This window comes from Anolis sagrei, chromosome 8 (assembly GCF_037176765.1).
Source record: "Anolis sagrei isolate rAnoSag1 chromosome 8, rAnoSag1.mat, whole genome shotgun sequence".
Classification (NCBI taxonomy): domain Eukaryota; kingdom Metazoa; phylum Chordata; class Lepidosauria; order Squamata; family Dactyloidae; genus Anolis; species Anolis sagrei.
This window is the reverse complement of record NC_090028.1, coordinates 1,843,438-1,865,072: the sequence shown is the minus strand read 5'-3', so window position 1 is coordinate 1,865,072 and position 21,635 is coordinate 1,843,438. Positions and strand designations below refer to the sequence as shown.

General features: G+C 48.9%; 1 protein-coding gene across 1 annotated transcript; it reads right to left on the bottom strand.

Annotated features, from left to right (window-relative positions):
• Positions 1-3,379: 3,379 nt before the first annotated feature.
• On the bottom strand, positions 3,380-20,386 carry LOC137094722 (zinc finger protein 135-like). Its single transcript, XM_067470947.1, has 2 exons — positions 20,283-20,386; positions 3,380-9,637 (listed from the first exon to the last, which is right to left on the bottom strand). The coding sequence occupies exon 2, from the start codon at positions 9,459-9,461 to the stop codon at positions 8,331-8,333; it is 1,131 nt and encodes a 376-aa protein (XP_067327048.1). The 5' UTR covers positions 9,462-9,637; positions 20,283-20,386; the 3' UTR covers positions 3,380-8,330.
• Between the last annotated feature and the right edge of the window lie 1,249 nt (positions 20,387-21,635).

Genomic DNA, 21,635 nt, shown 5'->3' with positions numbered 1-21,635 from the left:
GTATTTCCATTCACTGGACCAAAGTTGGCACAAATACCCAATACGCCCCAATGTGAATCCTGGTGGGGTTGATTTACTCATTTGGGAGTTGTAGTTGTTGGGATTTATAGTTAGCCCACCATCAAAGGGCATTCTGACCTCCACCAACGATGGAATGGAACCAATCTTGGCACACAGAACTCCCAAGACTAACAGAAAATACTGGGAGGGTTTGGTGGGCATTGATCTTGCATTTTGGAGTTGTAGTTCACCTAAATCCAGAGAGCACTGTGGACTCAAACACTGAGGGATCTGGACCAAACTTGGCATGAATACTCCATATGCCCAAATGTGAACACTGGGGGAGTTTGGGGAAAATAGACCTTGACATTTGGGGTTTGTAATTGCTGAGATTTATAGTTCACCTACAATCAAACAGCATTCTGAACCCCACCAAGGATAGAATTGGGCCAAACTTCCCACACCGAATCCCCATGACTATGTGTTTTCTGATGGTCTTTCGCAACCCCTCTGACATCCCCTCATGCCCCCCCCCCCCGGGGTCCCGATCCCCAGGTTGAGAAATGCTGATCTATAGTGTCTAATATATGAAACTACAACTCCCAGGATATTAGTATTATTATTAGGGCTGGGCGGTTTCGTTCATTAATTTCGTAATTCGTTATTAATTCGTTATTTTTTTTTTTATAACGAAGCGGTATTGAACCATTCAGGAGCAACTTAAAATCGAAACAAATTTTTAAAATTTATTTCGTAATTGTTTCGTTATTATTTCGTTATTATTTCCGTATGTCTGGTGCAAGTTTTTTAGCATATTGCGCCATCGCGTCTGCCATTAACGAATCGATTCGTTATTGTTTCGAAATTGTTTCGTAATTTCTGAAATTTCGTAAATATCGAACTTTTTTAAAGAAAAATTTCGGAATTCTTTTAAATAACGAAATGCAAAAACCCCCTAAAAACGAATCGAGTTTAGAAACAATTTTTTCCGTGGTTGGACAGCCCTAATTATTATTAATAGGTCAATGATGTTCCAGTTTTAACCCTCATGGCAATTCCCTTTGCTGCCCTCTGGTGGACATGAGAATATTGCACTTCCCTTGAGATTCTGATCTGCAGCCCTTTGCTGCCACCAAGTGGCCAAGCGGAGAAGCTGCACATCTATGTTATATTCCCCCCCCCCCCCCCCCCAAGGAGGAGAGCAAGAAAGAACAAGAAAGGAAGGAAGGAGGGGAAAGAAATGAAGGAATGAATAATACAGAATTCAAGGAAGGAGGAAGGAAAGAACCCAAGAAAGGAACAAAAGAAGGAATCAATAGTATCATTAGTATGTCTTGGTCCAGAAGTGTCTCCTCTTGGAAGGAAGTATTTTGTTCTGTGAGGAAGCCAGAAGATCAATTGTCTTTGGCCCTCTTGAAAACACATGTCATTGTCAGTAGTTTCAGGAAAATAGACCTTGACATGCCCAGACAGCCCGGAAAACTTACAACAACCCAATCATAATACGGATAATAATCTTCTGGGAGTTGTAGTTTTGGAAGGCCTTTCCCCTCCTCTGCCCAAGACGGCAGATTGACACGACACCGCTGGGAGACGTCCTCCAGAGGCCTGGGCGGGTGTTGTCCTTACGCAGATGACACCCAACTCTCTGTCTCCATGCCTTCAGAACCAGGCTCAGCTCAGGATGGCGTGCCTCTGGATGAAGGAAGGAGGGCCTGGAGGAGGCTGAACAATCAGTAAGGTTTTTCTTCACACATATATTTGTGTCCTGCAAGGATTTACCATAACAGGACACATTGGGACTGAACCCAGGTGTCATGTCTCACTGTTGACGGTGGTTGGTAGAGTGGCACACTATAACATAGAGGGAGATTTAATTAATTTATTAAGATGGGGAAATATATATATATTAGAATCCCAACTCTGTTCTGCCAAAATTATGAGGCTCACAAAAGGTAGAAGGAGTATGGTTGCTGAACCCACTGTATATTTAAAAGTTAGGAACTGGGAACCACTGGAACTGCAAGACTTAAATTCATTCTTCAAGGGAATCCCGCTGCCAGCATTCTTATAATAATCAGGCTGAGGTAATATTGAGAGTTTCCCCTGTAACACACACTGTTGGCTGTTGTGTAGCTGACTTGAATAACACTTTGGCCACAAAGGTATTCACACTGAGGCTGGTATAAGTTGATAAAAAGAACAAGAATTAATTAATTAATTAATTAATTTTCTGCCACTTTGGCAGAAAAAATGAAATGCAAAGATACAGAATGGGGGACGATGAGGCCTGGCTCGAGAGCAGTACGTGTGAAAAAGATCTTGGAGTCCTCGTGGGGAGGAAGGGGAACATGAGCCAACAATGTGATGCGGCGGCAAAAAAAGCCAATGGGATTTTGGCCTGCATCAATAGGAGCATAGTGTCTAGATCTAAGAAAGTAATGCTACCCCTCTATTCTGCTTTGGTTAGACCACATCTGGAATATTGTGTCCAATTCTGGGCACCACAATTCAAGAGAGATATTGACAAGCTGGAATGTGTCCAGAGGAGGGCGACTCAAAGGATCAAGGGTCTGGAGAACAAGCCCTATGAGGAGCGGCTTAAGGAGCTGGGCATGTTTAGCCTGAAGAAGAGAAGGCTGAGAGGCGATATGATAGCCATGTATAAATATGTGAGAGGAAGCCACAGGGAGGAGGGAGCAAGCTTGTTTTCTGCTTCCTTGGAGACTAGGACGCGGAACAATGGCTTCAAACTACAAGAGAGGAGATTCCATCTGAACATTAGGAAGAACTTCCTGACTGTGAGAGCTGTTCAGCAGTGGAACTCTCTGCCCCGGAGTGTGGTGGAGGCTCCTTCTTTGGAAGCTTTTAAGCAGAGGCTGGATGGCCATTTGTCAGGGGTGATTTGAATGCAATATTCCTGCTTCTTGGCAGAATGGGGTTGGACTGGATGGCCCATGAGGTCTCTTCCAACTTTGATTCTATGATTAAGAACTTTTCTTGAACAGGCTTGAAATAATCTGGTATAAATGCTTAATCGTTTCAGTAAAATACTGGCATAAAAAGCTTGTGGTTGCATTAGTCAAAATCTTAAAAACTTCTGGGTTACAAGTCTTCAAAGTTCCACCACAGAAAATTACTTCAGGAAATGAATCTCTGATAGTAACTCCCAAAAAAGCCCCTTAGGAATCTAGCCAAAAACCCTGAACTGAACTTCCTTAGGATTTGAACAGACCACTAAGGGGGTACTGCTCCACACAGTCTTCTAGCTATCTACTCAATAGCTATTCTGAATACTACACAAAAGACTGACCCTGTAGAAACGCGATAATGACCAGGCGGGAGGCAGGGTGTAGAAGTAAATGATGATGGCTTCCTTTATTGTTGCCCAAGCAAAGCTTATATTGGTTCTGGTGCTCTTTAGCCAAGGTCTGCATAGCAACAGTGGGGGATTACATCATTGGTAGAGTGATTGGCTAGAGGTGAGCTCATCATAAGGTGAGGTAACCTGCAGCCCACTATCAATCCCAGGTCATGATGTCCCCTGCATCTCCTTGCCAGAAAGGTGTGAAGCATAAGCGTCAGGGGACTGGAATCTGCTATGTTCACCCGGAGACATGGTGTGCCAGTGCCTCCTAGTGGTACATTGCCATTCCTGCACCCCTGCACTAGGGACACAATGGTGCCCCTCCTGTATAAGGGACATAATAATAATAATGTCCCTTCATGACCCAATCTTCTTCTCAAACCCAAACTCGCTCTGACTAACACCAACTCTTCCTCTCTCTAAGAGCTCCAAAGTCCAACTGGCTAAAAAGGGACTTCAAGCCTCAGTTTAAAAGATACTTTTTTCCCTCTAGGTTCTGCCCGCATCTTTCTAACCAATCCTAGCTTATTGATTTTCCCTCTAAGACTTGAACACGCCCCCTCAAGGCAAACCTAACTAAGATGGCTTCTCCCTGTCTCCCTTTCCTAAAATGCATTCTGTGGCTTCACTAGGCCCACTCCCTTTAGGCCTCAGGCAGCCAAACAAGGAAAGGGATTCATTACATTCCTCCCTCGCCCAAGATGCTTTGCTGAATGAAGAGGTTTTCCTTCCTCTTCTGAAGCAAAGGCCTAGCTCTACACTGTAAGCCTAACTAACAAAATTCTAACTAAACTGTTCACCATCCCCACAGTAAACCCACACACAGTAAAAATACATTTGCAACACATCTGCAATAAATACATTTGCAAAAAGTCATTATTACGTATTAAGCAATCAATACAGTATATACAACAAATACATTCCTGAAAAAGGAGAAACAGTAAATACAGTACACATTTATGCATATACACGAATTCATCACATCTAAAACAGATTGGACTACTGCAATGCGCTCTACGTGGGGCTGCCCTTGAAAACGGCTCGGAAGTTCCAACTGGTCCAACGAGAATGTTAACTGGCGCTGCTTACAGAGAGAGGTCAACCCTCCTGTTCAAGGAGCTCCACTGGCTGCCGTTTATCTACCGAGCCCAATTTAAGGTGCAGGTGCTTACCTATAAAGCCCTGAACGGTTTGGGACCATCCTACCTGCGTGACCGTGTCTCCGTCTACGAACCCACACGTTCACTTCGGTCATCTGGAGAGGCCCTGCTCGTGATCCCACCTGCGTCGCAAGCGTGTTTGGTGGGGACACGAGACAGGGCCTTTTCTGTGGTGGCCCCCCAACTCTGGAACACCCTCCCCAAATATCTTAGACAGGCCCCTACATTGGCAGTCTTCAGAAAGAACTTGAAGATCTGGCTGTTCTGATGTGCCTTCCCAGAATAGGAAATCTCCAATACCAAGTCCCAGAAGCACTTTACTAGAACTAAGATTGCTGCACACCGCACACTGCACTTACCCTATAAGCCTTATATACCTCCTGTCACATCAGCACTTTTAATTCTGTACCCATTACTCTGGCCCGGCCCAGCTTTATTGTGTCTTAGTGTACTGTTTATTGCTTGTTGTTTATATTGCTTTAATTGTTTTTAATTTGCCTTAGGTTTGTATTGTTATCTTGTGTGTTGAGGCCTTGGCCTTTGTAAGCCGCATCGAGTCCTTCAGGAGATGCTAGCGGGGTACAAATAAAGTTTAATAATAATAATAATAAATAAATAAAACAATACCTTTACCAATCCTGGATCCTTTTAATCAATTGCTCTGGATAATGCATCTGCCATTACATTTTGGGTGCCTTTCATGTGCTTGACCTCAACATCATAATCTTGGAGTGCTGAACTCCAATGGATCGACTTGCTGTTGGTACTCTTTACCTGATGCAGCCACCGTAAAGGTGAGTGATCCGTGCAGAGCGTAAACTTCCTCCCCCACAGGTACGGCTTTAGTTTTGTGATGGCCCAAACTATTGCCAAACACTCACGCTCTATTGCTGACAGGTGTTGTTCCCTTTCTAACAACCTTTTACTCATCTACAGCACTGGCTGTAACACATCCTCAGCATTCTCCTGACTCAAAACTGCCCCAAGGCCTACCTTAGAAGCATCAGTTGTCAAAACAAAAGGTTGATTAAAGTCGGGGCTCGTAAAACAGGTTCAGTCATTAACGCACTCTTTAACAAATCATAGGCAGTTTGACACTCTGGCGTCCACACCATGCTATCTGGTGAGGCCTTTTTTGTGCAATCAGTCAACACTGCTGCAAGTGAACTAAAACTTGGAATAAATCGCCTATAAAATCCCACAACTCCCAAAAATGAACAAATCTGTTTCTTGGTACATGGTCTAGGCCATTCCCTTATGGCTTACACATTGTCCATATCTGGCAATATGGTTCCACCTCTGACCACATGGCCAAGGTATTTCACCTACTCAACACCTTCCCCAAGTGTTCCAGGTGCTGCTCCCACGTTTGACTATAGACAGACAGATCATCTATATACGCCTGGACAAAATCTTTCATTCCTGCTAACATTTGGTCAATTAACCTTTGGAAAGTTGCTGGTGCATTTTTTAAACCAAAAGGAAGAACCAAACAATGATATAAACCATCCTGTGTAATAAAAGCAGCTTTCTCCTGATCCTCGGGATTCATAGCGACCTGCCAATACCCTTTTCTCAGGTCTAAAGTTGTTATATACTGGGCTGATCCTATGGTCTCAATAAGTTCATTTATTCTTGGCATAGGATAAACATCCGAACCAGCGACCTGATTTAATTTACGATAATCAACACAAAACCTAATGGTGTGGTCCGGTTTAGGAACTAAAATAACAGATGACCATGGACTACTTGATGGGACTATCAAACCAAGATTTCACATCTCCTGAATCTCTTTTGGGATTAATTTGGCCCGCTCCCCTATTACACGGTATGGTGAAGATGAAATGGGATTAGCTGTCCCTGTGTTGATACGGTGACAGGCTACATTATGTCAGGATAATTGCAAATATTATATGTATGTTTTTCAATGTGTTAATATTATATTTTATTTACTTATTTATTTATTTCCGTTACTTCTACCCCGCCCTTCTCACCCCCGGGGGGGGGGGGGGGGGACTCAGGGCGGCTTACAAAGGAAGGCACAAATTCGATGCCTATATCAAAATGCAAACATACAAAAATAACATTTAAACAGTTAACAGATTAAAATCATCAAAAGTCACCAAAAACATAAACCATCATTAACTAATCTCATGTTCAGCGTTCCAAAGTTCCATAGATCCGTACTATTCAGTCAATATTTTCTTGTCCATCATCCAGGTCCTTCCTTTAGCTGCCAGAGCATCCAAATGCCTGATCCCATATCCAGGTCTTCACTTCCCTCCTAAATGATAGGAGGGAAGTCGCCGATCTAATCTCCCCGGGGAGTGAGTTCCACAGGTGGGGAGCCACCACCGAGAAGGCCCTGCTCCTCGTCCCCGCCAGTCTCACTTGTAATAAAGGCGGAGTCGAGAGCAGGGCCTCCCCAGAGAATCTTAGACTCCAAGGTGGGACGTAGAGGGAAATCCGTTCGGACAGATACATTGGGCCAGAACCGTATGGGGTTTTATAGGTCAAAACCAGCACTTTGAATTGTGCTCGGAATTGGATCGGCAGCCATTGGAGCTGACATATTTCAAGATGGATTCAGTCATGTTCATTTTTGTTCACATGTGCAGTAAATTATTATTGTTAGAGAGTTGGAACAGGCCAGAGAGTGGAGTCCTTGAGACTGTGGTAACAGGAATTCCTTTGCCCTGAAAAAATAAGGAGTGTACCAGCCAGAAGATAGATAAGGCAGGAGGGTGGATCTTTCTTTGTCTGTGTGTTTTATGCTGTATTTTGTCTGTCGCCATTTCCCCTCTTCAACATGTAGTCGCATATAGACATGCTTTCAGTAAAGTTTGTTGTTTTTGAAACTGAAGAAGACTGCAGTGTGGTAATTGAGTCTGTGTGATCTGGAAACCTCAAATTCGCTGCGCAGACTGGAGGGTCTCACTCCGACATATTAGTTCTCCCAGGTATGTTAGAAAATACCTCTCTCTACTGGTGTAATAGATCTTGCAGCTGCTTTTTCTGTGGAGCTGTGAGGTTTGTATTTTCCTCCACAGAAGGCTGGGTACAATCAGAACGCACCTTCCCCCAACCAGACAATGAAACCTCTCCATCTGTCTCTTGGGAGACTTGCATAATCACATTAGCCCTTGAGTGATAAGGCTTTAACATGTTTACATGTCACTTTTTACATCTCCCTCCCTCAGAGTTTTCTCCCACTAAATAAGTCACCTCAGATATCTTAGAACTGTATAGAGACCTTCCCATGCGACTTCTAGCTTTCTTTTTGACCTTGGTTTTAATACAAGCACTTTATCCCCACATTCAAAGTCCGATGTCTTGCGTGGAGATCTGCCTGCTCCTTCTGTCTCAGCTGCGCAGTCTCTTTCCACACTCCAGGCATGTATACGGTTTCTCTTCAGTGTGAGTCCTTTGATGTGAACGTAGACCTGAACTATGAATGAAGCTCTTTCCACACTCCAGGCATGGATGTTGCTCCCCAGTGTGAGTCCTTTGATGTCTATGTAGCTTTCCATTCTCAGAGAAGCTTTTTCCACACACTATGCATTTATAGAGTTTCTCCCAGTATAAGTTCTTTGATGAGAACGTAAACTTGAACAATGGGTGAAGCTCTGTCATCACTCATGGGATTTATAGGATTGTTCCCCAGTGTGAGCCCTTTGGTGTGAAAGTAGACCTGAACTCTCAGTGTAGCTCTGTCATCACTCATGGCATTGATAGGGTTTCTCCCCAGTGTGAATCCTTTGATGTGAACATAGACTTCCACTCTGAGAGAAGCTCTGTCCACACTACAGGCATCTATGCGGTTTCTCTTCCATGTGAACCCTTTGGTGTTTATGTAGGATTGAACTCAGAGTGAAGCTCTTTCCACACTCCAGGCATGTATAGGGTTTCTCCCCAGTATGAGTTCTTAGATGTGAACGTAGATTTCCACTCTCAGAGAAGCTCTGCCCGCACTCCAGGCATGTATAGAGTTTCTCCCCCGTGTGACTCCTTTGATGTGAACGTAGATTTCCACTCTGAGTGAAGCTCTGCCCACACTCCAGGCAGTTATAGCATTTCTCCCCCATGTGAATACTTTGATGTGAACGTAGATTTGAACTCCGAGTGAAGGTCTGCCCACACTCCAGGCATTTATAGGGTTTCTCCCCAGTGTGAGTCCTTTGGTGTGAACGTAGATGTTCACTCTGAGCAAAGCTCTTTCCACACTCTGGGCATGTATAGGGTTTCTCCCCCATGTGAATCCTTTGATGTGAACGTAGATATGAACTATGAGTAAAGCTCTGACCACACTCCAGGCATGTATAGGGCTTCTCACCAGTGTGAATCCTTTGATGTGAACGTAGATTTCCACTCTCAGTGAAGCTCTGCCCACACTCCAGGCAGTTATAGGGTTTCTCTCCAGTGTGAGTCCTTTGATGTTTATATAGATGTGAACTATGAGCGAAGCTCTTTCCACACTCTGGGCATGTATAAGGTTTCTCCCCAGTGTGAATCCTTAGATGCAAACGTAGACCTGTAGTATGAGTGAACCTCTTTCCACACTCCAGGCATGTATAGGGTTTCTCCCCAGTATGAGTCCGTTGATGTGAACGTAGACCTGAACTATGAGTGAAAGTCTTCCCACACTCCGGGCATGTATAGGGTTTCTCCCCAGTATGAGTCCGTTGATGGGAACGTAGACCTGAACTATGAGTGAAGCTCTTTCCACACTCCGGGCATGTATAGGGTTTCTCCCCAGTGTGAATCCTTTCATGTAAACGTAGACTACCACTGTGAGTGAAGCTCCTTCCACACTCCAGGCATGCATAGGATTTCTCCCCCGTGTGAGTTCTTTGATGTCGCTTCAGATCACAGCTGCGAGTGAAACTTTTCCCACATTCCAGGCATATAAATGCTTTAAATGCTTTCTCCTCCATGTCAGCCACGATATGGGTGTTTGATTGCAATACAGATACTTCCGTCTTCTTTTTTCCTTCCTTATCTGTACGTGAGACCAAGATTTCAGCAAGTCCATCAACTAGAGAGAAATTCTTCCTATATTATTGATTTCATTGCTGCATCCAAGGGGTGGCTCCACAGAATCCTCGTTTCCCTGGTTAAGAGAGAAGCAAAAGGTCAAGGATGAAGGGGAGAAGCTTTCTTTGCCTCCACAATTTCCCCCTTTCCCTTCATGGGTCATGTTGAAAATGGAAATACCCAGGACATCAGAGTACGTCCTGGGTAGACAATGAAGCAAGTGGTGTGTCTCTGTCCCTTTGGAATAATGTCCAGGGTGGGAGAAAGAACCCTTGTCTGCTTGAAGCAGGTGCGAATGGCCCAGCATTTCTGCGTTTTCAAATAAGATTCTGTGTCCAAAACTCAGAAAGAGGAGAACTCCAGACAGCAAGCAATCAGGTGCCAGTTAACACCACCTAAAAAGAGGGTGCCTACAGGAAACAGAGGCCAGGCCGCCTCTCTGCAGATATCCTCACTGATTGACTCTGCAGACTTCATGGCTACTCCAATGCTAATTCAAGCTTGCTCACTGCAACATTCAGCCTTTCTTCAAACAGACAAGGGTTCTTTCTCCCACACTGGATATTATTCCACAGGAATATATACACTACTCCACTTGTTTCACTGCCAAGAGAACCTCTGAAGGTGCCATTAGCCACAGATGCAGGGGAAACGTCAGGAGAGAATGCTGCTGGAACATGACTAGACAGGCCCAAAAATGTACAGCAACCCAGTGATTCTGACCATGAAAGCCTTCAAAAAAACATTATTAAAACGTGCCTAATTAAGAGATATTTATCCCCCAGCGGTCTGTTAAATAGTACAATAACAACAATAACAACAAGAATAATAATAATGTTGCAATCAAAGCCAGAATTGAAAAGTCGGCAACAGATCCCAAGTGTAGACTCTGCAAGGAAGCAGATGAAACAACAGATCCCATCCTCAGCTGCTGCAAGAAGGTTGCGCAGACAGACTCCAAGCAGAGGCACAACACCCTTGCTCAGATGATTCATTGGGACTTGTACCACAAATACCATCTGCCTGTGACAAAGAACTGGTGGGATCACAAGCCTGAAAAAGTTACAGAAAATGAACAGGTCAAACTACTCTGGGACTTCCGAATTCAGACAGACAGTATTATTATTATTATTATTATTATTATTATTATTATTATTATTAGCTTTATTTGTACCCCGCTAGCATCTCCCGAAGGACTCGATGCGGCTTACAATGGCCAAGGCCTCAATACACAACATAACAATACAAAACCTAAAGCAAATTAGAAACAATTAAAGCAATATTAGACAACAAAACAACAAGCAATAACAATACACCAAAACACAATAAAACTGGGCCGGGCCAAGGTAATGGGTACAGAATTAAAAGTGCTGATGTGACAGGTGGTATATAAGGATTCTGGGGTAAGTGCAGCGTGCAGCGTGCGGCAATCTTGGTTCTAATCAAGTGCTTCTGGGACTTGGTATTGGAGATTTCCTAATCTGGGAAGAAGGCACATCGGAACAGCCAGGTCTTCAAGTTCTTTCTAAAGACTGCCAATGTAGGGGCCTGTCTAAGATCTTTGGGGAGGGTGTTCCAGAGTCGGGGGGCCACCACAGAAAAGGCCCTGTCTCGTGTCCCCACCAAACGCGTTTTCGAGCACAAGACTCCTGACCTTACCATCGTGTTAAAAAACCAAGTTTGGATCATCGATGTTGCAATCGCAGGTGACAGCAGGATTGAAGACAAACAACTGGAAAAGCTGACACGATACGAGAATTTAAAGATTGAACTGCAAAGACTCTGGCACAAGCCAGTCAAGGGGGTCCCAGAGGGGACGGGCACACTGGGTGCAGTGCCTCAAGACCTTGGCCTGCACTTAAAACCCATCAGCGCTGACCAAATCCCCCCCTGTCAGCTGCAAAAGGCCACCTTACAGGGATCTAAACACACTCACTGATACATCACACAGCCCTAGAAACCTAGGAAGTATCCGACGTGTGATCCAATACAAAATCCAGGAGAGTGATCTTGTTTGCTGTGGACTCATCTTGTTGTGTTTCAAATAACAACAACAACAATATCCTGGAGCTGTAGTTTTGTGAGCCCTTTGCCGCCTCTGCCCAATAGTGATGGTGCCTTGCCAAACTATAAATGGGAGTGACTGCTATATTAATATATTTTTTATTTACAGTGAATTAAATCATCACTAGTGTCTGCTATATTAATATTTTCCATTTATAATATTTTAATATTATATTATTTTAAGTATTATTTTTAAGAATGTCTTCCATATTAATATATTGATTTATAATATTTTAATATTATTCATTAAATATTATTTTACATCACATTATATCTATATATAGAAATCTGTTAGGGGCGTTCAACGGGACAGCAAAACGCGAAAACCCCCGGCCCAAAACACACCAAACTTGGCATGCACATACCTCAACCCACAAGGTATGCAGATAGCGATTCAAAATTCTAAACAACATTTCGACACACTCACAAAAACAAAAAACCAACTGAGCATGCGCAAAGCTGCCCCGCCACAAGTTCCCGGCGCGCGCACATGGCCGGTCGCCCAACGTACCCTCCCGCAAGCCACGCCCCCATCCTCCACCGCCCCTCCCATACGCCATCCATTCCTCCTCCCACTCCTCCTCCGCCCACCCCCCTCTGCGGAAGCCCCGCCCCCACCCACAGACGCCCCGCCCCTACACTCCTCCTCCTCCGCCCACCCCCCTCTGCGGAAGCCCCGCCCCCACCGACGCCCCACCCCTACACTCCTCCTCCTCCGCCCACCCCCTCCGCGGAAGCCCCGCCCCCACCGACGCCTCGCCCCTACACTCCTCCTCCTCCGCCCACCCCCCTCTGCGGAAGCCCCGCCCCCACCGACGCCCCACCCCTACACTCCTCCTCCTCCGCCCACCCCCTCCGCGGAAGCCCCGCCCCCACCGACGCCTCGCCCCTACACTCCTCCTCCTCCGCCCACCCCCCTGCGCGGAAGCCATGCCCCCACCCACCGATGCCCCACCCCTACACTCCTCCTCCTCCGCCCACCCCCCTCTGAGAAAGCCACGCCCCCACCCACCGACACACTAATATAGTCCAACACACTAATACATTTTTATTTAATATTTATATTTTAATCATTAGTGACTTTTATATTAATCTATTTATAAGATTTTAATATCATACATTAAATATTACTCTAAATCATATTATAATATTTAATAATAGAGTGTCACCCATATTAATATTTTTATTTTTATATGTTTAGTCATCATTAGAGTGTCTACCATATTAATATATCTTTAAACATATTACTTATGATACTATAAATAAAGTATAATTTCAAATATTGTAATAATATTAGTGTCTCCCATATTATATTATTTTTATTTACAATATTTTAGTCATCACTAGAGTGTCCGCCATATTAATCTATATAATAATAATAATAATTACTTTTTAAAAAGGAGCAAAATAAGGAAGAGGAGTATAACATTATTCCACAATATATTACATTATATATTTATATATATTTATAATTATATATATGTGTGTGTGTGTAATTATAAATTATATATATATATATATATATATATATATATATATATATATAGAGTATATATATGTCCACCTGCTTTGAGTCCCCTTCGGAAGAGAGAAAATGGGGAGACATCAATAATAATAATAATAACAACAACAACAACAATAACAATAATGTAATCTTCGTTTGTGGGATTAACAGAACTCAAAAATCACTGGACGAATTGGCACCAAATTTGGACACAAGACGCTTAACAACCCAATGTATGTCCTTCACTCAAAAAATTGGATTTTGTCTTTTGGGAGTTGTAGTTGCTGGGATTTATAGTTCACCTACAATCAAATAGCATGATAGAATTCAACCAAACGGGGCACACAGGACTCCCGTGAACAACAGAAAACACCAGAAGGGTTTGGTGGGCATTGACCTTGAGTTTGGGAGTTGAAGTTCACCCACATCCAGAGAGCACCTTGGACTCAAACAATGATGGATCTGGACCACACTTGGCACGAATATTCCATATGCCCAAATATGAACACAGACGGACTTTGGGGATAATAAACCTTGATATTTGGGAGTTGTAGTTACTGGGATGTATAGTTCACCTACAATCAAAGAGCATTGTGAACCCCATCAATTGGGGCAAACTTCCCACACAGAACCCCCACGAAAGACAGAAAATACTCAAGGCCATGCAGTCCAACTCCTGTCACCAGGGCAAGAAAACGGAATCAGAGCCCTCCCGACAAAGGGCCATCCAGCCACAGATATAGATAGATATGATTCACACAGAGAGAGATATAGTATCCTAGATTTGAAAGGGACCCCTGAAGAAGGACAATAATATGTTCCATATCCCAGAGCAGGGAAACCAGACACTCTCCACATCAACACGGACAAAGAAACAAAAAGAAATACTGTTTACCCACAAGCATAAAAAATTACATATATTAGAAACCATTACTTTATTCACCAGACTGGGCCACAGCAGCACATGGCAGGGGACGGCTAGTCCATTATTATTATTATTATTATTATAGGTCATCATCCTTTGAATGGTATGCGGATGCTTTTCTGTTTATCCGCTTTGAGTCTCCTGCCGGAGAGCCAAAGTGGGGGAGAATAGGTAAATCATAATAGGTAAAGATAAAGGTAGTCCCCTGACATTAAGTCCAGTCAGGTCTGTCTCTGGGGTGTGGTGCTCATCTCCATTTCTAAGCCGAAGAGCCGGCGTTGTCCGTAGACACCTCCAAGGTCATGTGGCCGGCATGACTGCATGGAGCGCCCTTACCTTCCCGCCGGAGCGGTACCTATTGATCTACTCACATTTGCATGTTTTCGAACTGCTAGGTTGGCAGAACCTAGGGCTGACAGCGGAAGCTCACACCACTCCCCGGAATCGAACCTGCAACCTTTCGATCAACAAGCTCAGCAGCTCAGTGCTTTAACCCACTGAGCCACCGGGGGCACCATACAATCATAATAAGAGGGTTGGATTGCCAAAGGCTTCCATGGCCGGAATCACCGGATAGTTGTAGGATTTTTCGGGCTATATGGTTCTGTTCCAGAAGCATTCTCTTCTGACGTTTCGCCTGCATCTATATCAAGCATCCTCAGAGGTTGTGAGGCCTGTTGGAACTAGATCTGGACCAAGCTCGGCACACAGAGAACCAGCATGGCCAACTGTGGATACTGGCTGGGCTTGGGGGTGACTGCCCTTGGAATCTGGGAGTTGTAGTTCACCCTGACCCAGAGAGCCCTTGAACCCAGCTAGTGAGAGACCTGGACCACCCTTGGCACACAGAGAACCAGCATGGCCAAGTGTAGATACTGGCTGGGCTTGGGGGTGACCGCCCTGGGCGCATGGGAGTTGTAGTCCACCCTGACCCAGAGAGCCCTTGAACCCAGCCAGGGAGAGGCCTGGACCACCCTTGGCACTCAGAGAATCAGCATGGCCAACTGTAGATACTGGCTGGGCTTGGGGGTGACCGCCCTGGGCGCATGGGAGTTGTAGTCCACCCTGACCCAGGGAGCCCTTGAACCCAGCCAGGGAGAGGCCTGGACCACCCTTGGCACTCAGAGAATCAGCATGGCCAACTGTAGATACTGGCTGGGCTTGGGGGTGACCGTCCTGGGCGCATGGGAGTTGTAGTTCACCCTGACCCAGAGAGCCCTTGAACCCAGCTAGTGAGAGACCTGGACCACCCTTGGCACACAGAGAACCAGCATGGCCAAGTGTAGATACTGGCTGGGCTTGGGGGTGACCGTCCTGGGCACATGGGAGTTGTAGTTCACCCTGACCCAGAGAGCCCTTGAACCCAGCTAGTGAGAGACCTGGACCACCCTTGGCACACAGAGAACCAGCATGGCCAAGTGTAGATACTGGCTGGGCTTGGGGGTGACCGTCCTGGGCGCCTGGGAGTTGTAGTTCACCCTGACCCAGAGAGCCCTTGAACCCAGCTAGTGAGAGACCTGGACCACCCTTGGCACACAGAGAACCAGCATGGCCAAGTGTAGATACTGGCTGGGCTTGGGGGTGACCGTCCTGGGCGCCTGGGAGTTGTAGTCCACCCTGACCCAGAGAGCCCTTGAACCCAGCTAGTGAGAGACCTGGACCACCCTTGGCACTCAGAGAACCAGCATGGCCAAGTGTGGATACTGGCTGGGCTTGGGGGTGACCGCCCTGGGCGCCTGGGAGTTGTAGTCCACCCTGATCCAGAGAGCCCTTGAACCCAGCCAGTGAGAGACCTGGACCACCCTTGGCACTCAGAGAACCAGCATGGCCAACTGTGGATACTGGCTGGGCTTGGGGGTGACCGCCCTGGGCGCCTGGGAGTTGTAGTTCCCCCTGACCCAGAGAGCCCTTGAACCCAGCTAGTGAGAGACCTGGACCACCCTTGGCACTCAGAGAACCAGCATGGCCAACTGTGGATACTGGCTGGGCTTGGGGGTGACCGCCCTGGGCGCCTGGGAGTTGTAGTTCCCCCTGACCCAGAGAGCCCTTGAACCCAGCTAGTGAGAGACCTGGACTACCCTTGGCACTCAGAGAACCAGCATGGCCAAGTGTGGATACTGGCTGGGCTTGGGGGTGACCGCCCTGGGCGCCTGGGAGTTGTAGTTCCCCCCGACCCAGAGAGCCCTTGAACCCAGCCAGTGAGAGACCTGGACCACCCTTGGCACTCAGAGAACCAGCATGGCCAAGTGTGGATACTGGCTGGGCTTGGGGGTGACCGCCCTGGGCGCCTGGGAGTTGTAGTTCCCCCCGACCCAGAGAGCCCTTGAACCCAGCCAGTGAGAGACCTGGACCAAGCTTGGCACTCAGAGAACCAGCATGGCCAAGTGTGGATACTGGCTGGGCTTGGGGGTGACCGCCCTGGGCGCCTGGGAGTTGTAGTTCCCCCTGACCCAGAGAGCCCTTGAACCCAGCCAGTGAGAGACCTGGACCACCCTTGGCACTCAGAGAACCAGCATGGCCAAGTGTGAATACTGGCTGGGTTTGGGGGTGACCGCCCTGGGCGCCTGGGAGTTGTAGTTCCCCCCGACCCAGAGAGCCCTTGAACCCAGCCAGTGAGAGACCTGGACCACCCTTGGCACTCAGAGAACCAGCATGGCCAAGTGTGGATACTGGCTGGGCTTGGGGGTGACCGCCCTGGGCGCCTGGGAGTTGTAGTTCCCCCCGACCCAGAGAGCCCTTGAACCCAGCCAGTGAGAGACCTGGACCACCCTTGGCACTCAGAGAACCAGCATGGCCAAGTGTGGATACTGGCTGGGCTTGGGGGTGACCGCCCTGGGCGCCTGGGAGTTGTAGTTCCCCCCGACCCAGAGAGCCCTTGAACCCAGCCAGTGAGAGACCTGGACCAAGCTTGGCACTCAGAGAACCAGCATGGCCAAGTGTGGATACTGGCTGGGCTTGGGGGTGACCGCCCTGGGCGCCTGGGAGTTGTAGTTCCCCCTGACCCAGAGAGCCCTTGAACCCAGCCAGTGAGAGACCTGGACCACCCTTGGCACTCAGAGAACCAGCATGGCCAAGTGTGGATACTGGCTGGGCTTGGGGGTGACCGCCCTGGGCGCCTGGGAGTTGTAGTCCACCCTGATCCAGAGAGCCCTTGAACCCAGCCAGTGAGAGACCTGGACCAAGCTTGGCACTCAGAGAACCAGCATGGCCAACTGTGGATACTGGCTGGGCTTGGGGGTGACAGCCCTGGGCGCCTGGGAGTTGTAGTTCCCCCTGACCCAGAGAGCCCTTGAACCCAGCTAGTGAGAGACCTGGACCACCCTTGGCACTCAGAGAACCAGCATGGCCAAGTGTGGATACTGGCTGGGCTTGGGGGTGACTGCCCTGGGCGCCTGGGAGTTGTAGTTCCCCCCGACCCAGAGAGCCCTTGAACCCAGCCAGTGAGAGACCTGGACCACCCTTGGCACTCAGAGAACCAGCATGGCCAACTGTGGATACTGGCTGGGCTTGGGGGTGACCGCCCTGGGCGCCTGGGAGTTGTAGTTCCCCCCGACCCAGAGAGCCCTTGAACCCAGCTAGTGAGAGGCCTGGACCACCCTTGGCACTCAGAGAACCAGCCTGGCCAAGTGTGAATACTGGCTGGGCTTGGGGGTGACCGCCCTGGGCGCCTGGGAGTTGTAGTTCCCCCCGACCCAGAGAGCCCTTGAACCCAGCCAGTGAGAGACCTGGACCACCCTTGGCACTCAGAGAACCAGCATGGCCAACTGTGGATACTGGCTGGGCTTGGGGGTGACCGCCCTGGGCGCCTGGGAGTTGTAGTTCCCCCCGACCCAGAGAGCCCTTGAACCCAGCTAGTGAGAGGCCTGGACCACCCTTGGCACTCAGAGAACCAGCATGGCCAACTGTGGATACTGGCTGGGCTTGGGGGTGACCGCCCTGGGCGCCTGGGAGTTGTAGTCCACCCTGATCCAGAGAGCCCTTGAACCCAGCTAGTGAGAGACCTGGACCACCCTTGGCACTCAGAGAACCAGCATGGCCAACTGTGGATACTGGCTGGGCTTGGGGGTGACCGCCCTGGGCGCCTGGGAGTTGTAGTTCCCCCTGACCCAGAGAGCCCTTGAACCCAGCCAGTGAGAGACCTGGACCACCCTTGGCACTCAGAGAACCAGCATGGCCAACTGTGGATACTGGCTGGGCTTGGGGGTGACCGCCCTGGGCGCCTGGGAGTTGTAGTTCCCCCCGACCCAGAGAGCCCTTGAACCCAGCTAGTGAGAGGCCTGGACCACCCTTGGCACTCAGAGAACCAGCATGGCCAAGTGTGGATACTGGCTGGGCTTGGGGGTGACCGCCCTGGGCGCCTGGGAGTTGTAGTTCCCCCCGACCCAGAGAGCCCTTGAACCCAGCTAGTGAGAGGCCTGGACCACCCTTGGCACTCAGAGAACCAGCATGGCCAACTGTGGATACTGGCTGGGCTTGGGGGTGACCGCCCTGGGCGCCTGGGAGTTGTAGTCCACCCTGACCCAGAGAGCCCTTGAACCCAGCTAGTGAGAGACCTGGACCACCCTTGGCACTCAGAGAACCAGCATGGCCAACTGTGGATACTGGCTGGGCTTGGGGGTGACCGCCCTGGGCGCCTGGGAGTTGTAGTTCCCCCCGACCCAGAGAGCCCTTGAACCCAGCTAGTGAGAGGCCTGGACCACCCTTGGCACTCAGAGAACCAGCATGGCCAACTGTGGATACTGGCTGGGCTTGGGGGTGACCGCCCTGGGCGCCTGGGAGTTGTAGTTCCCCCTGACCCAGAGAGCCCTTGAACCCAGCCAGTGAGAGACCTGGACCACCCTTGGCACTCAGAGAACCAGCATGGCCAACTGTGGATACTGGCTGGGCTTGGGGGTGACCGCCCTGGGCGCCTGGGAGTTGTAGTCCACCCTGACCCAGAGAGCCCTTGAACCCAGCCAGGGAGAGACCTGGACCACCCTTGGCACTCAGAGAACCAGCATGGCCAACTGTGGATACTGGCTGGGCTTGGGGGTGACCGCCCTGGGCGCCTGGGAGTTGTAGTTCCCCCTGACCCAGAGAGCCCTTGAACCCAGCTAGTGAGAGACCTGGACCACCCTTGGCACTCAGAGAACCAGCATGGCCAACTGTGGATACTGGCTGGGCTTGGGGGTGACCGCCCTGGGCGCCTGGGAGTTGTAGTTCCCCCCGACCCAGAGAGCCCTTGAACCCAGCTAGTGAGAGGCCTGGACCACCCTTGGCACTCAGAGAACCAGCATGGCCAACTGTGGATACTGGCTGGGCTTGGGGGTGACCGCCCTGGGCGCCTGGGAGTTGTAGTCCACCCTGACCCAGAGAGCCCTTGAACCCAGCCAGGGAGAGACCTGGACCACCCTTGGCACTCAGAGAACCAGCATGGCCAACTGTGGATACTGGCTGGGCTTGGGGGTGACCGCCCTGGGCGCCTGGGAGTTGTAGTTCCCCCTGACCCAGAGAGCCCTTGAACCCAGCTAGTGAGAGACCTGGACCACCCTTGGCACTCAGAGAACCAGCATGGCCAACTGTGGATACTGGCTGGGCTTGGGGGTGACCGCCCTGGGCGCCTGGGAGTTGTAGTTCCCCCCGACCCAGAGAGCCCTTGAACCCAGCTAGTGAGAGGCCTGGACCACCCTTGGCACTCAGAGAACCAGCATGGCCAACTGTGGATACTGGCTGGGCTTGGGGGTGACTGCCCTGGGAGTCTGGGAGTTGTAGTTCCCCCTGACCCAGAGAGCCCTTGAACCCAGCCAGTGAGAGACCTGGACCACCCTTGGCACTCAGAGAACCAGCATGGCCAACTGTGGATACTGGCTGGGCTTGGGGGTGACCGCCCTGGGCGCCTGGGAGTTGTAGTTCCCCCCGACCCAGAGAGCCCTTGAACCCAGCCAGTGAGAGACCTGGACCACCCTTGGCACTCAGAGAACCAGCATGGCCAACTGTGGATACTGGCTGGGCTTGGGGGTGACCGTCCTGGGCGCCTGGGAGTTGTAGTCCACCCTGACCCAGAGAGCCCTTGAACCCAGCTAGTGAGAGACCTGGACCACCCTTGGCACTCAGGCCCACCCTGTCCAGCTGTGCCTACAGGCCTGGTGTGGGGAAGCCTGGCCCTGGCTCCTGGGAGTTGTAGTCCGCCCTCCCAAGCCAGGAGGGAATCCCAGAGAGAGAGAGAGAGAGAGAGAGACAGATACAGACCTTCTCCGGAGAGACACCCAAGGCGAAGAGAGAGAGAGAGAGAGGCTTCTTCCCTGGGCGAGAAAGGAGGCTTCCTCCGGGAAAATGGCGGCCGGACCGGAAGGGGCGGGGCCTCCGGTGGCGTCGCCCCCTCCCCTCCCCTCCCTGCGCGGTCCTGATTGGCTGCCCTCTGGCGGGGCTCATTTGCATCTTTAAAGGGGAAGCGGCCCTTTCCCTCCCATGGCCACACCAATTGGGGCCAACTTCCCAAACAGAATCCCCATGACAAACAGTTAATACTGAAGGCCATCCAGTCCAACTCCCTTCACCAGGGCAAGGAAACCTAATCACAGCCCTCCTGACAGAGAGCCATCCAGCCAGAGATAGAGATCGAGAGATAGGATTCACACACACAGAGAGATATAGTATCCAAGATGTGAAAGGGACCCCTGAAGAAGGCCAGTGATGTGTTGCATGTTCCAGAGTGGGCAAGCCAGGCAATCTCCACAGCAACACGGACAAAGCAACAACAACAAATACTGTTGACCCACAAGCATCCAGACATCACATTATATGAGAAACCCAAGCCAGGTCACAAGACTGGGCCACAGCAATGCCTGGCAGGGGACGGCTAGTGTGTACGTCTCTCTCTCTCTCTATATATATATGTATACAGCTTGATTTTTTATTGTCTTATTCGGCATTGTTTTATGGTATTCTTGTGCTCTATTTATTTTGTTGTGATGTTTGTTCTGTGCTTCTGGTTTTATTTATTTATGGATTTACTTCACTTGTATACCGCCATTCTCAGCCCTAAGGCGACTCATAGCGGTTTACAACAATCAAGCCAAAACAAGGCGAACAATCAAGGCAAAGATTCAATGCGACATCAACAAGGTACTTAAAAACAGTTGACACAGAAACAAATCAAACAATTTAACAGTAACAGACATTCAAGTGGCGTCTCATAACTAGAATCATGATCCAAACTCGTCAGTCATAGTTCCATTTCCTGAAATTCATTGCACTGTTTTATTTGTTTGTGAGGCACCTCTGGGCTTGGCCTCATGTAAGCCGCCCTGAGTCCCCTTTGGGGAGGTGGAGGCAAGGTAGAAAGAAAGGGGATTACATTACTATTATTTTGGTATCTGGGAGTTATAAGTTATAATGACGTTTTAAAAGGCTGAATTAACTAAAGGAGCTTGCCTTGGTCAGATCTTGTGTTATAAGCAGATGAAAGTGATAATTCAATTCGAGATTTAAGGAACTGAACTTTAAGAATCATCTAATGGTAAATGGTGAACATGTAAAAACATGTGATATCATCAAGCAGATGTTGAGTTTCACAAAGTGTCTGCCAAGGCCTGATAAAGA